General features: G+C 32.2%; 1 protein-coding gene across 1 annotated transcript in view; it reads right to left on the minus strand.

Moving 5' to 3' along the window:
- The window catches only part of LOC145248852 (cilia- and flagella-associated protein 44-like), a 228,307-nt gene that overhangs the window by 100,884 nt on the left and 105,192 nt on the right, over window positions 1-22,231 (minus strand). The window contains exons 17-19 of the mRNA XM_080110575.1: window positions 17,906-17,949; window positions 14,079-14,241; window positions 1,733-1,863 (exon numbers count right to left, since the gene is read on the minus strand). Of these exons, the coding sequence (XP_079966701.1) occupies window positions 1,733-1,863; window positions 14,079-14,241; window positions 17,906-17,949 (338 nt within the window). The remainder of the gene's footprint in view (window positions 1-1,732; window positions 1,864-14,078; window positions 14,242-17,905; window positions 17,950-22,231) is intronic.

Below are 22,231 nucleotides of genomic sequence, written 5' to 3' on the forward strand. Positions count from 1 at the left end.
GTAAGCATGACACAGAAAATAACACACACACACTATCGTATTTTAATATAGAGATGAATGTTTAAAGGAATATGCAAATTAGCTAGATCTTTTGCTAGTGAATGCAATTCTACGACCCATATATAAAAATTTTCTTTTTATTATATATATATATATATATATTATAAATAAATAGACAAAATGGTTTTAATATGAATATCAATATACAAAAAAAAAATAAATTATACGAGTATAGATTACACAGACTAGCGTGACCTGTGGAAATTCAACAGTGACATCTTTTAAATGTAATATATTACTGCTTCCCATTCTGTGGACGTTCAGCGTGAATAGAGACCGCACGATATTATTGTAGCCCTTCTTTTAAAACTGGAACAGTATTTATCTAAGTAATCTGGTTTATGTAGAGTCAGATTATATCTGGTTATAACAGGTTTATCTCCAATATCTTTATATTTCCATTGTATGGGCACCCAGCGCAAACTGAAACCCCACGATATCACTATACCATCTTTAGACAAGACAGATACTACCGTTGGATCCAAGCCAGAATACCAAGAAGGTATATTTTAATTTCACGTTCGGCCCAAAAACGGTATCATTATTTTTTTTTAATTTTAATTTTATTTATAGGAATAACTCAACAAGAACTTGTTTACATTGGATTTGAAGGCTTCCATGTTGTATTCAACTGGAAAGTAGGTCAGTGAAACAGTGTTCCACAGGCGGGCAGTTCTGGGAAATGAACTTCGTTCATAGAATCTGTATTTAAATTTAGGCACAGATAGAGAGTGGGGGAAATCGTATATAGTGATTGTAGCTAGTCGAGAGTTTTTTGTGAAGATTTGTTAAACGGGGACCATATATTGGAGTTCAGTCGAGCACTTATCATGAAAATAACAATAGAGCAGAGACAGGCTCGCAACATTTCTTCTGCGGGAAAGAGGTTGCAGGGAAGAAAAAAAAGACATTACCTACTAGGTTTTGAAGTCGGTTTTGAACTCTATCGAGGCTGCATAGGGCACACCGAGCAGCTCCTGCTCAGATATGGCAACAGTGCTCCATTTTAGGGTGTACCTGGCTCTTATACAGATAGAGGATTGAGGATTGTATCGGCAATGAGATACCTTCTGGAGCGATAGAGTGATCCAACCATTTTTCCAGCAATCTTGGCAACAGATTTGATGCATGTGTTGCGTATAATGAACAAATATGGATCGAGATATCATGTGAAGCTAAATCAGTATAGAGTTAAATCATGTATAAAGTGTGCGTTAGATGATCTGTGTGTGTGTGTGTGTGTGTGTGTGTGTGTGTGTGTGTGTGTGTGTGTGTGTGTGTGTGTGTGAAACAGCACTAACCCTATCTGGGTTTAACCAGCTTCCTCCAAAGGAGGAAGTTCCATGGGAGTATGAGATTCACAAGCAATCCTCAGTCACATGTATATCCCCATTAGAGGAGGTGACGACTCTTCCAGGGAGGTGTCGACGTCCTCTTACGTACAGCACCTGGAATTCCAAAATTGGTCACCCATTAATCAGGCTCAACGATGCTTTACTTTGGTGATCTGACGATGATGATGATGGTTGAAAGGGAGAGAAACCTGGTTATATAGGTGTTAAAAGTAACGAGCTAGTCCTCCTCCACCCCCTCCATTGAACTGCCTCATTGAAATTAGAAGAAAGAGAATGAGAAAGATCTTGATAACGCATAGAACGAATGATGTTCTTACAAGCATCGAATCTTTTCCAAGCCAATCGAATGTTTTTCGGAAACCCACGCAACTTTCTTTTGAGCTTCTTCGACTTTTTCTTCCAGTTGACGTTGCAACTGCACTTTAATCTCGGAATCAATTTCAAAATCCTAAAAAAAAAGTAACAAATAAAAAACAAATGTAACAAATAAAAAACAAATGTAACACATAAAAAACAAATGTAATAAAAAAAACAAATGTAATAAATAAAAAAATGTAACAAATAAAAAAAATGTAACAAATAAAAAACAAATGTAACAAATAAAAAAATGTAACAAATAAAAAACAAATGTAACAAATAAAAAACAAATGTAATAAAAAAATGTAATAAATAAAAAAATTTAACAAATAAAAAACAAATGCAACAAATAAAAACAAATGTAAAAAATAAAAACAAATGTAACAAATAAAAAACAAATGTAATAAATAAAAAACAAATGTAACAAATAAAAAACAAATGTAACAAATAAAAAACAAATGTAATAAATAAAAAACAAATGTAACAAATAAAAAACAAATGTAATAAATAAAAAACAAATGTAACAAATAAAAAACAAATGTAATACATAAAAAAACAAATGTAACAAATAAAAAACAAATGTAACAAATAAAAAACAAATGTAACACATAAAAAACAACTGTAATAAATAAAAACGTGTAACAAATAAAAAACAAATGCAACAACTAAAAACAAATGTAATAAATAAAAAACAAATGTAACAAATAAAAAACAAATGTAATAAATAAAAAACAAATGTAATACATAAAAAACAAATGTAACAAATAAAAAACAAATGTAACAAATAAAAAACAAATGTAACAAATAAAATACAAATGTAACACATAAAAAACAAATGTAACAAATAAAAAACAAATGTAACAAATAAAAAACAAATGTAATAAATAAAAAACAAATGTAATAAATAAAAAACAAATGTAACAAATAAAAAACAAATGTAACAAATAAAAAACAAATGTAATACATAAAAAACAAATGTAACAAATAAAAAACAAATGTAACAAATAAAAAACAAATGTAACACATAAAAACAAATGTAATAAATAAAAAAAATTACCAAATAAAAAACAAATGTAATAAATAAAAAACAAATGTAACAAATAAAAACAAATGTAACACATAAAAAACAAATGTAATAAATAAAAAACAAATGTAACAAATAAAAAACAAATGTAATAAATAAAAAACAAATGTAATAAATAAAAAACAAATGTAACAAATAAAAAACAAATGTAATAAATAAAAAACAAATGTAACAAATAAAAAACAAATGTAATAAATAAGAAACAAATGTAATAAATAAAAAACAAATGTAACAAATAAAAAACAAATGTAACACATAAAAAACAAATGTAACAAATAAAAAACAAATGTAACAAATAAAAAACAAATGTAACAAATAAAAAACAAATGTAATACATAAAAACAAATGTAACAAATAAAAAACAAATGTAACAAATAAAAAACAAATGTAACACATAAAAAACAACTGTAATAAATAAAAAAATTTAACAAATAAAAAACAAATGTAACAAATAAAAAACAAATGTAACAAATAAAAAACAAATGTAATAAATAAAAACAAATATAATAAATAAAAAAATTTAACAAATAAAAAACAAATTTAACAAATAAAAAACAAATTTAACAAATAAAAAACAAATGTAATAAATAAAAAACAAATGTAACACATAAAAAACAAATGTAATAAATAAAAAAAAATGTAGTAAATGAAAAAAATTAACAAATACAAAACAAATGTAACAAATAAAAAACAAATGTAATAAATAAAAAACAAATGTAATAAATAAAAAAAATTAACAAATAAAAACAAATGTAACAAATAAAAAACAAATGTAACACATAAAAAACAAATGTAAAAAATAAAAACAAATGTAACAAATAAAAAAACAATGTAATAAATAAAAAAATTTAACAAATAAAAAACAAATGTAACAAATAAAAAACAAATGTAACAAATAAAAAACAAATGTAATAAATAAAAAACAAATGTAACACATAAAAAACAAATGTAACAAATAAAAAAATTAACAAATAAAAACAAATGTAACAAATAAAAAACAAATGTAAAAAATGAAAACAAATGTAACAAATAAAAAACAAATGTAACGAATAAAAACAAATGTAACAAATAAAAAAACAAATTAAACAAATAACAAATAAAAAATTTTACAAATGAAGAACAAATATAACAAATAAAAAACAAATACAACAAATAAAAGCAAATATAACAAATAAAAAAGCAAATGTAACAAATAAAAAAACAAATTAAACAAATAACAAATAAAAAAATTTTACAAATAAAGAACAAATGTAACAAATAAAAAACAAATACAACAAATAAAAGCAAATATAACAAATAAAAAACAAATGTAACAAATAAAAAACATATTTAACAAATAAAAAAATTTAACAAACAAAAAAGAATTTAACAAATAAAAAACAAATATCATAAATAAAAAACAAATGTAATAAATAAAAACAAATGTAACAAATAAAAAACAAATATAATAAATTAAAAATAGTAACAAATAAAAACAAATTCAACAAATAAAAAACAAATATAACAAATTAAAAACAAATGTAACAAATAAAAAACAAATAAAACAAATGAAAAACAAATTTAACAAATAAAAAACAAATGACACAAATAAAAAATATAACACATAAAAACAAATACAACAAATGAAAAACAAATGTAACAAAAAACAAATTTAACAAATAAAAAACAAATTTAGCAAATAAAAACAAATGTAACAAATAAAAAAAATGTAACAAATAAAAACAAATGTAACAAATAAAAAACAAATTTAACAAATAAAAAGAAATGTAACAAATAAAAAACAAATGTAACAAATAAACAACAAAGTTAACAAATAAAAACAAGTGTAATAAATAAACACATAACAAATGAAAAAAAAATCTAACAAATAAAAAACAAATGTAACAAATAAAAACAAATGTAACAAAAACAAATGTGACAAAAAACAAATGTGACAAAAAACAAATGTGACAAAAAACAAATGTAACAAATAAAAAACAAATGTGACAATTAACAAACAAATTTAACAAATAAAAAACAAATGTTACAAATAAAAAACAAATGTAACAAATAAAAAATAAATATCACAAATACTAAATATAACAAATAAAAACAAATGTAACAAATAAAAACAAATGTAACAAATAAAAAAAACATATAACAAATAAAAACAAATTTAACAAATAAAAAACAAATGTAACAAATAAAAAGCAAATTTAACAAATAAAAACAAATGTAACAAAAAACAAATGTGACAATTAAAAAACAAATGTGACAATTAAAAAACAAATGTAACAAATAAAAAACAAATTTAACAAATAAAATACAAATGTAACAAACACAAAAAAGCATTCATTATTTATTATATTTATAGTAATAGAAGACATCGCAAAAACACATAATTCAAACTACATAATACCCGCTCCTTAAGCCATGTTCTTACGGTACCTGAGTATGTCAATTTCAGCTTTTAACTAGATTTTACCACGTAGGTTCTTGTATGAAAAGAAAATATTCCTGAAATTTTACTTATAAAAATGTAAAACTTATTTAGTATTTCATGAGATAACATGTAACTATGATAACTGCATTAAAAAAATGAGTAAAAAAGCATTAAAAAGTATGTTTTTATGTGAATGAAACTAAGAGTTAATAATAATAATAATAATAATAATAATAAGAAGAAGAAGAAGAAGAAGAAGAAGAAGAAGAAGAAGAAGAAGAAGAAGAAGAAAACTAAAGACGACAGAAGGCATGGAACTACCCAATCAAACAGAGATGAGGGCTCTAGGGGAGGAAGGCGCCTATAAATACCTAGGAGTACTGGAAGCAGACACCATCAAAGCAACAGAAATGGAAGAGAGAATTGGAAAGGAATACCTCAGGAGAACAAGAAAACTTCTCGAAACGAAATTATATAGCAGAAACCTAATAAATGGCATAAATACAAGGGCAGTATTACTAGTGAGATATTTTGGACCGTTTATAGGGTGGACTAAAGAAGAACTGAGACAGCTCGATCAGAAGACCAGGAAACTCATAACCATGCACAGCACACTATGACTCTATGTAAAAAGCAAAAACGGTGGGAGGGGACTGGTTTGTATAGAAGACTGTGTGAATGACACCAAAAAGAACTAGAAAAATACATAATGCAAAACACTGAAAGAATAATCATAGCAGCGAGAGACACTGAAAAAAATCAATAAAATAGAAAACAGAGAGACAAAGGATAAGACAAGAAAAAAAAGTGGGAAAAGAAACAACTGCACGGAAGATTCATAAGGATGACAAAAGATGAAAATAAGGAAAACACTTGGAGATGGATGTGAAAAGCCGAGAAACTGAACCCTTAATAACTGCAGCACAAGACAACTCAATAAGAACCAACCATCTCAAAGCAAAGATCGACAAAACACAAGAAAACAGCAAATGCAAACTCTGTGGACAAAGAGACGAGACGATAAACCATATAATAAATGAATGCAGCAAACTGACTCAAAAGGAATACAAGAACAGACACAACTAAGTAGAAAGAGTAGTACACTGAGAATTATGCAAACAACCGCAGCTCGAATGCACAGACAAGTGGTACAAACATAAGCCGGCAACAGTACTTGAAAACGAGAATCACAAAGTCCTATGGGACATGGACATACAAACTGATAAATCTATCCAAGCAAGAAGACCAGATGTCGTAATAATTAACAAGAAAGAAAAGTCCTGTCAAATCATAGACTTTGCTGTTCCAGCTAACCACAAGGTGAATATCAAAGAAAAGAAGAAACAGAGCATATACACAGATCTAGCCAGAGAGCTGAAAGGGATATGGAAGATGAAGAAAATCAAAATAATACTTATAATAGTAGGAGCACTAGGAACAATCCCAAAAACTTTGAAAAAAGAATGGGAGAAATTGGAATCAGAGGAATGACTGGTAAAATACAACAAACAACAATAATGAAAACAGTTGAAATATTAAGAAAACCCCTTGAATGTGGAAACTAACATGCAGGAGCAACAAACACGGGCCAGACAAACTGCTACAAAGGCAAAACATGAAACGCTACATGAAACCAAGAACACTGAAGCCGCATATCTATAAGTTATCTAACCCCACCCCATCCTCCCATTGCCACATCACTGTCCCCCCCCCAAAAAAAAAGAGTGAGACCAAATAACCAAGTAGAGTCAAGGAGGAAGGAAAGACCGAGGAACTGACTAGGCCTCCACCGGATATATGTGAAGAGAACTGGGACCTTTGGGGAGGCTTATTGCCACTCAAATTCCAGTGAAGACCAATAGCTGCTGCCAACAAGAAATCAATGGCAAGCAGCTGTTGCAATAATGCAAATTTATTTGCAAATGTTATAGAAAGAGGTGGAGCGTACTGGAAACCTGAGGAGACTTGTTGTCACTCAGCTTCCAGGGAACACCACAGGCTGTTTTCAAGGAGAGATCTTTGATGACCTGTGTGAAAGCTCCTTGTGAGTCAATAATAAATATTCGTCCGAACTTCTTCTTACCAACTCTCGGCTTCAGCGACCATTCTTTCTTTCTTTCTCTCTCTCTCTCTCTCTCTCTCTCTCTCTCTCTCTCTCTCTCTCAACTGCTTTTCCCTTCATTCCTTTTCACAGCAGTCATTGTCCTCATATGCAAATTACTGCCATATGTGTATTAATAAACCATCTACAGACAAAAGATTTCCTTTTCTCTTTTCTTTCTTGATTCCGTCACCCAACAAGATAGACAGAGGCGCTGTCGCTTGTGTAAGTCACGTTTTCCATTACTTTCGTCACATTATACAAGAATAATTCACTTCAAACTAATATTACTCATCCAGGGAAATGCTGATAAAAATTGTTTTTATCTAATCTGTGCGATTTTTGTATGGGAATGTTTTTGTTTTGGAGGGATTTTTTGTGTAGTTTGGGACTTTTATTTGGACATACATGCACACGTACATACTGTGGCGAAAGTAATGCAAAACGTGACTTACACAAGCGATGACGCCTCTTTCTATCGTGTTGGGTGACGAGATCAAGGAAGGAGAGAGAAAAGAAGAACTTTCGTTAATTTGCATATGAGGTCAATGACTGCTGTGAAAAAGAATGAAAGGGAAAGCATATGACGGTCTTCTTTTTTACACAACTGAGAGAGACAGACAGACAGACAGAAAGACAGGGAGGGAGGAAGGAAGGACAATCGGTGAAGATTACAGTTGAAGCCAGGAGTTGGTATGAAGGAGTTTGGACGAATATTTATTATTATTATTATTATTATTGGCTCACATGGAGCTTTCACACAAGTCAGCAAACGATCTGATTGGAGACCTGTGGTGTTCTCTAGAAGCTGAGTGACAACAAGTCTCCCCAGACGTCCAGCTCTCTCCTCCTCCTTCAATAGCATCATCGCAACAGCCATTTACCATTGATTTCTCGCTGGCAGTGGCTATTGGTTTATACTGGAATTTGAGTGGCACTAAGCCTCCCCAAGATCCCAGTTCTCTTCGCACTTGTCCAGCGGAGGTCTGGCCAGTGCTTATCTCCTCGGTCTTTTCATCCTCCTTGACCCTTCTCGGCTCTTTGGTATCACTTTTATTTTCTGGGGGGGAACGGTGGTGAAACAATGGAGAGATGCGTGATGGGGGGTGTAGAACATGTAAATCTGCAGCTTCGGTGTTCTTCATTCCTGTAACGCTTATTTGTTATATTGTCTTCTTGTGTTATTCTCCGCATTCAAGGGTTTTCCTTAATATTTCAGCCATCGCGTTAGGCATTGTATTTTTGCAGCTATTCCTCTGATTCCAATTTCTGCCATTCTTTTTTCCAGGTTTTTCGGGATTGTTCCTATTATTATTATTATTATTTAATCTGAATTTAATTCACATACACACACATAGACAACTTGAAAAGTGCACGTCTTATTAAAGATGGATGATCATGGATGAGTCTCTGAGTCTTTTAACTCTCTGGAGTTGGTGGGGGGCTGCATTATTTTCATGCAGCGTGTCTTGGGCAAGAATAGCCTGGAAACACCCATTTTTATCCATGTCTTCAGAGCACATTCAGCACCTGGTATTACCAAATAGTCACCCATTTTAGTATTTACCAGGTTTAACTTCGCTTTACATCGGTGATATAACCTGGATTGGTGTTTCAATTAATTTAATATTAATTATTTATTATTTAATTATTATTTCAACGTAATTATGCTGTGCATCAAAAGTATCATATTTGAATGTTAATATTTCTACTAATTATACCTGTTCCTTTAGAAGTGTTGATACAGTACCTGGTACTTGCTTAAAACATTTACCTAATCATGGCTAAGGAACGACAGCATGCTACCTCTGTGGATCAAATAAAGAATTCAATTTGAACTAATATTATTCATCAAGGGCGACGCTGATCAAGGATATACCAACTTTGTGTGTGTTTTTTTCTTTATTTATTTTAAACTTTTAGTTGGACATACATATGCCCATACATGCACACAGACATACACACATACATGCACACATACATACACACATACATGCACACATACATGCACACATACAACTTCCTGTAATAGATTACTTGAGCTCTGAAAAGTCCACATCTAATTAAAGAAAGGATTATATAATATATTAATAATTTTACTAGTTGATATTTGCTCCTTTGACTGTGTTGGTAAAGTCCTTCTATAGATCCAGTGGATATCTCACTGCTGATGCAATTCTCTACCTATACAAGAGCCAGGTACGTCCAAGAATGGAGTACTATTGCCACATTTGGGCAGGAGCTGCTAGGAAAATCTTATCCTGCCTTGATAGAGTTCAAAATAGACTTTGTTGCCTTGTAAGGATGCCCTTTTCTCTTCCCTGCAGCCTCTTTCTCACAGAAGAAACGTTGCGAGCCCCTGTCTCTGCTGTATTGTTATTTTCATGGCAAGTGCTCGTCCGAGCTTTAATCTATGGTCCCCCCTCACCAAACTTTCACGAAAAACACTCGTCTAGTTGAAAACACTATCAATAATTTCCCCTACTCCTTATCTGTTCCTAAACCTAAACGTAGATTCCATGAACAAAGCTTCTTTCTTAGAACTATACGCCTATGGAACTGTCTTCCGTTTGACTGCTTTCCAGCTGACTACAATATGGCCGTCTTCATGTCCAATGCAAACAAGTTCTTGATGAACCGTTCCACTTAAGTTAAATTTACCGAACCTCCACTACTAACGATTACTATGATTCTGATGCTGTACACTCTTTAACCCTTATCCTCGAGTGGCCTCTGGACCTTGATAAGTGGTGACTCCTATGTAATATATATATATATATATATATATATATATATATATATACTTGTTTATTGTTATATAAACACGGTCACATCCTGCTGCTACAAATAGCCACTTGTTTCAATCAAACAACAGATATCATCAAGCAGCGACTTGACTATTCAAAAGTTCAATGAATAATCTTGAATAGTTTATTCATTGAACTTTTGAATAGTCAAGTCGCTGCTTGATGATATCTGTTGTTTGATTGAAACAAGTGGCTATTTGTGGCAGCAGGATGTGACCATGTTTATATAACAATAAACAAGTATTATCAGCTCTTTTTATTGAGCACTATCTAACAACCTCGTTGAATTCATTATCCCATTACTTTTGAATAAAAAACCCGAGTATATATATATATATATATATATATATATATATATATATATATATATATATATATATATATATATATATATATATATATATATGTACCTAAAGTCTACCACTTTATAATTAGAACGAAAAAAAACGTAATTCTAAGATTTCATGGAAAATATTTAGTAGTAGTAGTGGCAGAGTAAGTAATTACGATTTATGTAAGATTTATTAACAAAAGCAAACATTATTCATATTTTTAAGCAAAAATAATTCGTTTTGAGCCAAATTGAATAACCTTTACGTTTATTATTGTGGATTATGACAAAATATTTATTATGTTAATTTCTTCAAATTTGCAAAACGCAATTCATATTTAAAAATCATGTATTTTTGAGATGAGGATTGATTATTCGTATTATTTGGATTCTTCGAACTATTGTTCTCATCTTGAGTGTTATTTTTCACAACGTTTCGATCAATGTAATTGATTTTCTTCAGGTATATCTTATCTAACTCAGAAAATTTTTGCTAGACTCAGGAATCTTCCTATTAAAGTGGAGTATCTGCACAGAATTTCGAACAGAATCCTTTATGTAATCCACGAGGGTAACATGCTCTCTTTCTGTCAGCTATGACTGAGTAGAAGCTTTCAGTAATTCGCAATTGTATTTTGAGTTTTATCTTGTTTGCATTCCTTTGCAAATTATGACCAATTCCGATCTACATTGGCACATCCACAAAACAAAAAAGCATAGGGAAATCTGAGACCTTAATATCACATCTTATTTTTATTTTACATGAAATTGGCAATTCTGATTGTGCACTTCGGCTCCAATCTGATAAACAGGTAGAAGTTTGCCAAGTGGTTACGGTGGGAAGAGGGGGGGGGGCTCCTCAGACTGTGTTGAGATGAGGAATTTTAATTTGTGTTTTTTACAGTTGGATTGACGCTCTAATCTTTCTTCTTAGTTCAACATTTCTTTGCTACATGCCATGTTTCTTTTTTAAAGTTTTACTGCAAAAACTGTATCTTTTTGGGGAAGTTCAAACTAATTTAGTTCCAGGGAGGCAGGGGAGGCAAGTGCACTGATAATTGAATCTTTAACATCCAGAAGAGTACAACTCATAACTGAATTTAATAATCAAATATATTACTGCTTCGCATTCTGTTGACGTTCAGCGCGAATAGAGAGCGCACGATATGATTGTAGCCCTTCTGTTAAAACTGGAACAGTATTTATCTAAGTAATCTGGTTAATGTAGTGTCAGAATATATTTGATAATTACAGTTTATCTCCAATATCTTTATAGGAGTCTGTGATATATTTTCATTGTATGGACGCCTGGCACGAACAGAAGCCATCTATAGACAGAACAGATCCTAACCAGAATACCAAAAAGATATATTTTAGTTTCATATAGGGCCCAAAAGCGACATCATTATTTTAAAATTTAATTTAATTTTTTTTTTAATTTTTTACATGCGTCTTCGGTGATCGGGAGATCCTCTTTATTAAAAAAAAAAAGGATAAAAGGTGATAACATACTACGAACATTACATTAGCGTGTCTCTATACTAATTTAATGTCCATAGTATGACATCACTTTCTATTCTCCTTTTTAATAAATAGGATTTCCTGATCAAATAATTTATAATCTGGAAACCGTGACATACGTAAGTACATACTACGTATATACATTAAAGGTACTACACCATCAATATATAGATTATATATAGTAATAAGTAATGAGTAATAAGTAATGAGTACATTTAAAAACAAAAATAGATTTGTCCACAAGGTCCCATGGCATAGTGGATAAGGTATTTGATAAAATTCAATTGTAAGTTACACTGTTCTGGAGGCTGAAGATTCCATTCACATTACGAGCAACACTCAAAATACACTTACAAATCACTTGGGAACGAGAGCCTTCTACCACTGTAGATTCAATAAAGGATTCCGTTCAAAGTTTGGTGCAAATTCTTCAGTTGTTTACAAATGCAATGAGTATTCCAATCACAAGAATAACTTTATTTTGCGTGGACTTGATATTCCAGATTGAGCTTAAACTTAAGAAAAAGATATGTTTTTTCGCATAACATATGTACGACGCCCTTGCTTTGTTTGCTTTAGGAGACTCAGTAAAAAGTAAACTCGACAAAAATTAAAATCAGAAAAAAATGGCTTAAATAACTTTCATCCCTATATGATGAAGAACAAGGGAGATAATCTATACAATCAATAAACAGGGGAGGTAATCTAATCCCTATATAATCATGAAACAAGAGTGATAATCTAATCTCTGTATTGTCAGGAAACAGGGGAAATAACCTAATCTCTAATCTCTCATAAAACAGGGGAGATAATCTAATCCTTGTACAATTATGAAACAAGGGAGACAATCTGATTCCAACAAAAAAAAAAAGATTGTAGCATGTTAACGGAATTGATAATTTCAAAATGAATAATTAAAAATTGTTCAAATCAACATCATCATCAACAGCAGCAGCAACAACAGCAACAGCAGCAGCAGCATCGGCATCATCATTAGCATCATCACTGTCAGTTTAACACCCATTTTACATGTTGGCATGTGTTGAACAGCTTTAAGAAACTGACTTTCAAACCAATCTCTGACCAGGTCTTTATTTCTCCCGCTTTTTCTTAAGTCCATTTTATCACTTGCTCCCAAGTTTTCCATGTGAACTGGACCTGCTAACTTAACTGTTCTACATCTGCTGCCCCAAGAACTATCATCTATTCTGTAGCAGCCTGAACTTGCTACAATCACAGGCAGGCGATAATTCTTCCAGCTCGAGATTTGAAATCCATTTTCTCCCTGGCTTGTCCAATCACAAGCCAGCTCTCAATCACGTGACCGAGTACATAAAAGGAGAAATCTGAAACTCTTATCTCTCTTACTCTCTGGCTAACATGGCGACCTTCTAACTCTCATTTGTTTCCACCTGCGGTACCCAAACGAACATTCTTTATCATGCTATAGAACTGCTCTCGTCGATACATCAACACACACACACATGACAACATGTAAACACACTGAATATCTTTCCCTTTCTTTCTCCTTTAACTACAGGTATGTGTGGACTGAGCTGTTCTCTCCTCAACAAACCGGCAATATATTAAATCTATTTTTACACAAGAACACTTCCACCTACTAACCCATTTCTCTCTCTTGTACACACTACTAACGAAGATAACAAATAAAGTTATTCATTAAATGTGAGACTTCTTTTCGTTGTCTTCGTTATAAACTAAAATTCACTCAGTGTTAAGTCCTGTTCTTAGAGTGATTTTCTTTACTTGTTGTAGATTATTGATTGGGAAACCCAAGATGTAGATTTTGGATGAATGGCCGTCGAGGATTGGAGTTATGTGAACACTTTTACCTTAACTGTACTATATCTACTCACCCAAGAACTCTCATCCATTCATCCATTCAACGTGGCCATACCATCAAAGTCTCCTGTCCTGCACACATCTATCTATACTGTCTAATCTTCCCCTTAGACCTCCAGAACTAAACGAGCATTTATTTTAGACAGCGTAAATAAATAATTTAGAAATGGAACAAACCTTCTGACTGAATCTCAAATATTCTGGAAGAAGTTCGTTTTGATCGAGAAGATGTTTGAAGTCCCTTCGTAAAAGAGCAATTTGAATGCGTACATCTTCTTTCTTTTGTTGGGCAATGGCCAACATCTTATCATATTCAGCTTTCTGCTTGGCATCTTCAATGCTAAATAAAAAAAATAAAAAACAAATAGTAAAAAAGACAAAAATCATTCTTCAAACAACAGCCAAGATACACACACACACACACACACACACACACACACACACACACATATTCTTGACAAAAAACCATCATAATTAGTGTTGTATATTCTTTTTCTTATTTTTTTTATTTACATTATTTATATTTTGTTCCTTTTTTTATAATATATACATACATGTGTGGTAATATGATAGTGAGCAATTTCTATCTTTTTTGGAAACTAAGGACCCTGTATATATATATATATATATATATATATATATATATATATATATATATATATATATATATATATATATAGGAGATAGCTTTTACATCTGGCTGAGATCACTTTATAAATATTAATTCTTTAATATTTATATTATACTTTAATTTTACCATCTTGGATCACTTTGGTAAATTTGATTGTAATTTCTATTTTATATATATATATATATATATATATATATATATATATATATATATATATATATATATAGTTTCACAAAATCAAGACAATAAAGATCAAAATGAGAGCATCATGTTGTGTATTTTCATATTCGTTAAAATTGTTTTGTAATCATTCGAACAATTTCAAATATTATGTCATTCGAAAATATTCTAAAACAGCCACTCTTCAGACGTTGAAATACGTCTATTTAATATAACTAAAGGAACACATTTCGAATTCATATTTAAGAGATCAAGCAGGTAAACCTACCTACAGCCCTTTCTTCCAAATTTTTTTTTTGTTGTTGTTTAATTAATTTCCGTTTACGGGCTTTCAGAATTTGTAGCTCTAAACATTTTGATGAAGAACTAAACTATATTACAAATTCACTAAAAGTGTTGAAATATCCCACTTATTTTATATCAAATGCTAAAAAAAGAAATAAAAATATACTCCAAAACAAACAAGCAGAAATATAACACACCAAATACTCCCCTATTAAATAGACATCTCCTAGTACCCACCCATGCCAAAAACGCTACAATCTGTAATACACTGAACAAATTTTAAATACGTACAATACAAACCACCGCATTAAATATAGCTCATTTATTTAAGACCACAAAACGCCCTTCCAAAATCCCCACATTTAATACCGGAATATACACCATCCCATTCACTAGTTTCCATCAAATATTTGTAGGAGGAACTCAACGAGAATTAGAGAACATAAAAGATTTTAAAAATGGTAATTCTCTGAACGGACTTTTTACCTATGTTTCATATTATAACCACTCCTTTAGTTTTACAAAGACCAAGATAGTCACATTCGTACATGATAAATCGTTCCAAAGACTCTTTGAGTCGGCACTTATCATAAATTCCAATACTATCAAGCAAAGAAATGGGTTTTACAATCTAGCACTTATAATAACCAAGGAGCATAATTTGAAACCCGATTAGTTCCATTCACATACGTTTTTTAATCATTTTGCTTATTTTATACATAGATTTGAAACCTGATTAGTTTCGTTCACATACATTTCTAATCGCCTTTCCCCATTGGTACATAGAAGTGAAACCTGATTAGTTTTGTTCACATACATTTGTAATCGCTTTTCTCCATTCATACATAGAATTGAAACCTGACTAGTTCCGTCTTAAACACATTTCCTCACTTATGTTATTAATTTTTAATGTTTTACTTACGTTTCCCCACTTACGTTTTACACACGCCTTCTCCATTTCCCTATATGTACATAAAATATATAAATATCTCACTTTTCATAGGATTCTCCTCTTATTTTTGGTATACTTTATTTTTCTCAATCATCCTTATCAATCTTTTGAAGAAGTCTCCCCGAAAATGAGGACGAAATGTTATATAAATGTTATAATATCATACCTGTTTTTATTTTCATATCACAAATATATATAGATCTATATATCTATAAAAGTGAGAGGGAGAAAGAAAGAGGAGAGAGAGAGAAAGAGGAGAGAGAGAGAGAGAGTGTGTGTGTGTGTGTGTGTGTGTGTGTGTGCAGGAAGCAACCCCACGGTATTGTATTTTCATAGATGAGCACTCATGGAATTTCTGTTAGTTTTTGGCACCGATGATTGAAATGTTGCTGAGGCCAGTTGCCTTACTGGAATAAAGATTCTTGTTAAGTTTGGTAATATTACAAATAGATATATTGTTGCAGTAGGATCCACCCAATTAGCATACGTGGAGTGTCAACTATACAAATATGGTTGGTGCTGTAAAGACGGAAGAGACTCAGAGAGACAACGAGATCGAGAGTCGGTGACTACTCAGCCGACACCTTCTCCAGGGACGGTCTTCCCATGACTATACTAATGGACTCTATATAAATATTGTATATACTTTCTTGCTCTCAATATATCTGTTCTATTTTACTTTTGTGTTATAGTTATTTATTTCATGTGTTCAGCCGAGTTTCAACGAAAGAATCCTGTACCTCTATAAGACCACCATTCGTCCATGTATGGAGTATTGTTGTCATATTTCGGCCGGTGCATCTGCTACTAGTCTCTCACTCCTAGACAAAGTTCAAAAGAGAGTCGCCAACCTAATAGGTCCTGAACTGTCATCCAGGCTTCAGCCTCTGTCCCATCAACAAAATGTAGCATCCCTCTGCCTGTTCTACAAGTACTTTAATGGTGAATGTTCCAACGAACTGCAAGCACTCGTAACCCCTCTATGTAAATACCCCCAACAGATCCGACAAGCAATAAGATCCCACAGTAGAGATCCCTAGATGTAAGAGAGCCTTCTACCCAGTAGTTTCTTCCTCAGAACCGCTAGGCTTTGGAATTCCCTTCCGGGTTCCTGCTTCCCCAACTGTACTGACATGCAGAAGTTCAAGTGTAACATAAACCGACATCTTGCTGCCCAACTCCCAACATAGTACCCCTGTAGCCTGTGTCCCTAATAGTAGCCCCCTACATCAAAGTGCCAATGTGCCTTGTTTGGGATAAAAATGTAATAAAAAAAATAAAAATAAAAATAAAAAAAATATATATATCAATGCTGCTCAACTTTCTATCAGTCATGGGATGAAATTCAAGAGGTAGGCGGCCCTAATTGCAAAGGTTAGTGTTTAATGCAAAGTTCTTAGCAAAGAGTTTGACTTTGTCAGATGCTGACGAAATTATGATGATGCCTGGGATACATGACATGCATTTGTTCAGGACTCTGTTATTCATCAGAACTTGTGGGAACTAAGCCTCTGCTCAGCTACTTTAGACTTGATGAATTGAGCATATGACTCTCTCACGTTTTTTTGTTTTTATTTTTAATTACCATTTTGCAGTGGATGCTGGCAGTCCTAAAGGCGATTTTAGTTTCAGAACATCTATTTCGTTCTTTATATATACCTTTATATATATATCTTTTTATATATATATATATATATATATATATATATATCTTTATATGTATCTTTATATATATATATCTTTATATATACCTTTATATATATATATCTTTTTATATATATATATATATATATATATATATCTTTATATGTATCTTTATATATATATATCTTTATATATACCTTTATATATATATCTTTATAGAAATAGAGTTTAGTCAAAAATAAATGTTCTTCAGCAATTTATAGAAAAATAAAATTTCAGACTAAAATTCTAAAAAAAAAATGGTTTTCTTACCTGTAAGCATTTGGATCTTCGATATCATCAACTGATGGTTTTTCCTGAAAGGGAAAAAATTAAAAGAAAACACAATTCAATCAAGAAAAATAAATACATTTGATTTATTTAGCTACCTGATGCACATGTGAAGCACGGATAAATCAACTAGTTGCATTATGAAAAGAATATATAACAATCTATTACAATAATGCACACCAATCAATATATATTTTTTTATTTTTTTAATGCCTAGGAGTCACCACTTATCAAGGCCCGAAGACTACTCGAGGATAAGGGTTCATGAATGTAATGTGGTAGTGTAGTAATCACTAATGGTGTAAATTGGGTAGAATTGTATTATTTATGGGGACGGCTTAACAAGAACTTGTTTACATTGGACTTGAAGGGTACCATGTTGCATTCAACTAGGAAGTAGGCCCACAGAACGGTGTTCCACAGGCGGACAGTTCTGGGAAAGAAGCCTTGTTCATGTAATCTGCATTTGGATTTAGGAACAGATAGAGAGGTGGGGAAAATCATATATATAGTGGTTGTAGCTTGTCGAGTGTTTTGTAAGCCATTTTAGTTTTAGAAGAGAAGAGAAATGCTGATCCAAGCAATCCAAAGAAGATTTGAATTGTAAAAATTTGCAGTTGAGGACAAAGAACAGAATTTCCAGTATGTAGCCAATTGGAGACAAAACGTTAGGTGCAGGAATTCTTAAGAGATTCAGTAGATTTATAGAGTGGTTTCTGTTTCTGATTGGTTCATAGCAGAGGGCGGTTCAATCTGATTAGTCAACCTGTATCACCCCCGTCTATAAATAGAACCTTCCAATACTCGGCCTTTTGGCTGAGATGTTATCTATTTTTGTTTTTACACATAAATAAAAATTGTTTTAAACAATTGGGTTTTAAGTAGGACGTCCCCCAGTATGAAAAGGTGAATGCGGTATTATGGTGAAAGAAGATACTAGCTCAGAGTAATTTTTTGCTTAGTTCTGGAGTGACTAGGATAACCAACGACCCCCTTTTTTTCCTCCTTTTGAGTTGGCCTTGTGTCTAAGTTTTTTGTTCAGTTGGAACTTACATTGTAATTTTAGCTTGAATAAAGAATTTAATATCTGAAATTTATAGTATCTGTTCCAGCAGATGCTGCACTTTGAGACCATTGCCCTTGTGGCAATTGTTTAGTGCTCCATTTAGGGCCAACCCTATATACCATTTCCCCTTCCCCTCCTCCTCCCCTTCACTCCACATTAAAACCGACCTTGTGTCATATATTGCTTACGTGGAGAAGCAAATAAATACCTACCCCAGCAGACGACCCCCTCTCCTCGGCCTTTTGGCTGAGATCAAAGCGTAGTATTTGCTCCCAGATGCTGCACTTTGAGACCATTGCCCTTGTGGCAATTGGTTATTGGTCCATGTAGGGGCAACCCTATATATACCATCCCCTCCCTCTTCCCTCCCCCTTCATCCCACATAAAAACCGACTTTTTGTCATATTCTTCTTACGCGGAGATAAATACTTCTCCTCATTACTAGGGCTATGACAAGAGGATATTCTTTTCATTATTTTGACTCTCGAGTATATATCAGTTATAATATCTTATATGCTTTTAGACAGAGTCATGTGGTTCTCGATTGATTAACTGTGTCGGATATATACTCGAGAGTCAAAACAATGCTAAGAATATTCTTTTGTCATAGCCCTACTCATTATTATACCAAAAACATTACAACATATATCTTTATACATAACTAGCAGGGATACCCGGTATGATTCAGTGTCCTAATTTACATTATGTAGACTACAGTAAAAAAAAAAATCCAAGAGAAATGAAACCATATTTAAGTTCATTTTAGGACAAATTTAGAATAAAAATAATTATGCCTGGATGATGTTCGAACTCATGTTCAGTCATCATTTTTAATCCTCTCATGATATTCTTCGACAATATATCCATCTTATTTATTCTCGTTCCAGTAAAACATTCACAACAAACACTCGTCTAGCTACAGCTATTGTCAACAATTTCCCTTACTCTCTACCTGTGCCTAAAACTAAATGCAAATTCCATGAACAAAGTTTATTTCCTAGAACTGCCCACCTGTGAAACTCTATATTGCAGTGCTGCTTCAAAGGTGATTACAACATGGTTGTTTTCAAGTCCAATGTAAACAAGTTCTTATTGAGACGTTCTCTTTAATAATCAAATTTCACCCAATTACCAACTTCCACCACAACTGATCATTATGATATTGCCCCACCAACCACCTGACACTCATTAGCCTGTATCCTCGAATAGCCTTCGAACCTTAATAAGCAGTAACTCCTTTATACAAACAAAAGAAACTCTTATTTTTGAGTAGCTTTTGGTTTTGACCTTTCATGACACCTTGGTAAGAAAACTTGACTTATCAAAAAAAAAAAGAAAGAAAATTTGCAACAACTAAAAACTTGCAATAAAAACAAGCCAAGCATGCAGAGTCCCCCTCCACGAGTGAAAAATTTACTTTAAGCATGACTAATGTTTATGAAAAACTTTTTAAAAAATCCAAGGCGTGGTTATTGGTTATTGAGAAAAATTGTGAACAAATGAACAATTTGGGGGCAATTTTATCCCTACAATGCCCCGGGGGGGGGGGGGCAACCAGAGTTTTTCCGGAAAATCCGTTCTGGTAAAAATTTACTTTTACCATGACAAATGTGTGTGCAAAATTTCAAAAAAAAATCCAAGGCGTGGTTATTGAGAAAAGTATGGACAAACGGACGGGGCGAACAGTTCAATCCCTCCTTTTTCAGGGGACCAATTATTTGTTTTGGAAGTTTTTTCATCATAAATTCTGACATTGAACAAGCTTTCACAAAAAAAAATACTCGTCTAGTCCCAACCACTCTCAAGAATTTCCCACACTCTTCGTCTGTGTCTATATCTAAACGACAATTCCACGAACAAAGCTTTCCTATAAACTGCCCGCCTGTAGAATACTGTTCTGCTGATCTGCTTTCTAGCTGACTACAATATGGTCATCTCCAATTCCAATGTAAATAAGTTTTTGTTGAGCCGTCCCCTTAAATAATCAAATTATATCTGTTAAGTGGTGAGACATTATGTTGAACAAAGATGGCGGTAGTAAATCAAATCAGTGAAGAATCAATGCAGTCATGATCTTGAGTCTTCAGTAACAGGTTATGCACCCGGCCATCGACTTTGCTTTGACGGATCAGAATCTAAATTCGAATTGTAGCAGGTGAAATTTCTGGGGCATTTAAGTATACGAAAACTACAAAAAGTTATTCAATCGTCACCAGAGAATCTTAATAACCCCAAATTTATCGAAAAGAACGCAACTGTTTTTGCAGAACTGATTCAATGCTTAGATGATAGAAGTCTGTCTCTGATTATAAGAGATGCTTTGGATGATGGATATAAAGCGTTGAACATATTAAGAGAACATTATTTATCAAAAGGAAACTGAAAATTATATATATATATATATATATATATATATATATATATATATATATATATATATATATATATATACACAGAACTAACGTTTCTAAAACTTAACGAAGATGAGACTATTACTAACTATGTTATAAGGGCAGAATCAATAGCAAATTCATTAAAACTCTCGAGTGAAATAATAAACGATAGCTTGTTAATATTAATGACGCTCAAAGAACTTACAGCCGATTTTAAACCATTTCCAACTGTTATATATATATATATATATATATATATATATATATATATATATATATATATATATATATATGATTTTTAGAATGTGAGAGATTGTATATAATAAATTCCACAGCCGAACAACGTCGCAGCCCACAAGAGTCAAAGAACCGGAAGTCCAAGACTCGAGTTTCGCCCTCATTTGGGCTCATCAGTTAGACACATCCGAACTCAGGATTCAAAACCCGAGCCTCTTGTATGCAAGGCAAGCACTCTACCAACTGAGCAAACGCCCCGCACACAAGAATTTCCATTAACCAACACAGATCAAGTAAACCGTGACGAAATCCAACTGTGAAATGAGCCTACTTCGTCTCAACAAGGGACGCGGGGATCCAACCAGCTAATAAATAACCCCAAGTCAATGCCTCACAAGTAGGAGTTTTAACTCGAAAGGATGATGCCATCCAGCAATGCTAACCAAGCGAGCAACTTATGATAGGATTTTCAGAATGTGAGAGATTATCTATATAATACTAAAAGTCTATGGATCTTGTATGTTTGCCATCAGATTTCCGGTTTTAAACATCCGGTTGCGCATGCGTAAATAGCAACGTTTTCAATCCGTTATTCCAATTCCGGAATTTTTA

This window comes from Euprymna scolopes, chromosome 27 (genome assembly GCF_053919585.1).
Source record: "Euprymna scolopes isolate OS-2025 chromosome 27, ASM5391958v1, whole genome shotgun sequence".
NCBI classification, from domain to species: Eukaryota; Metazoa; Mollusca; class Cephalopoda; order Sepiida; family Sepiolidae; genus Euprymna; species Euprymna scolopes.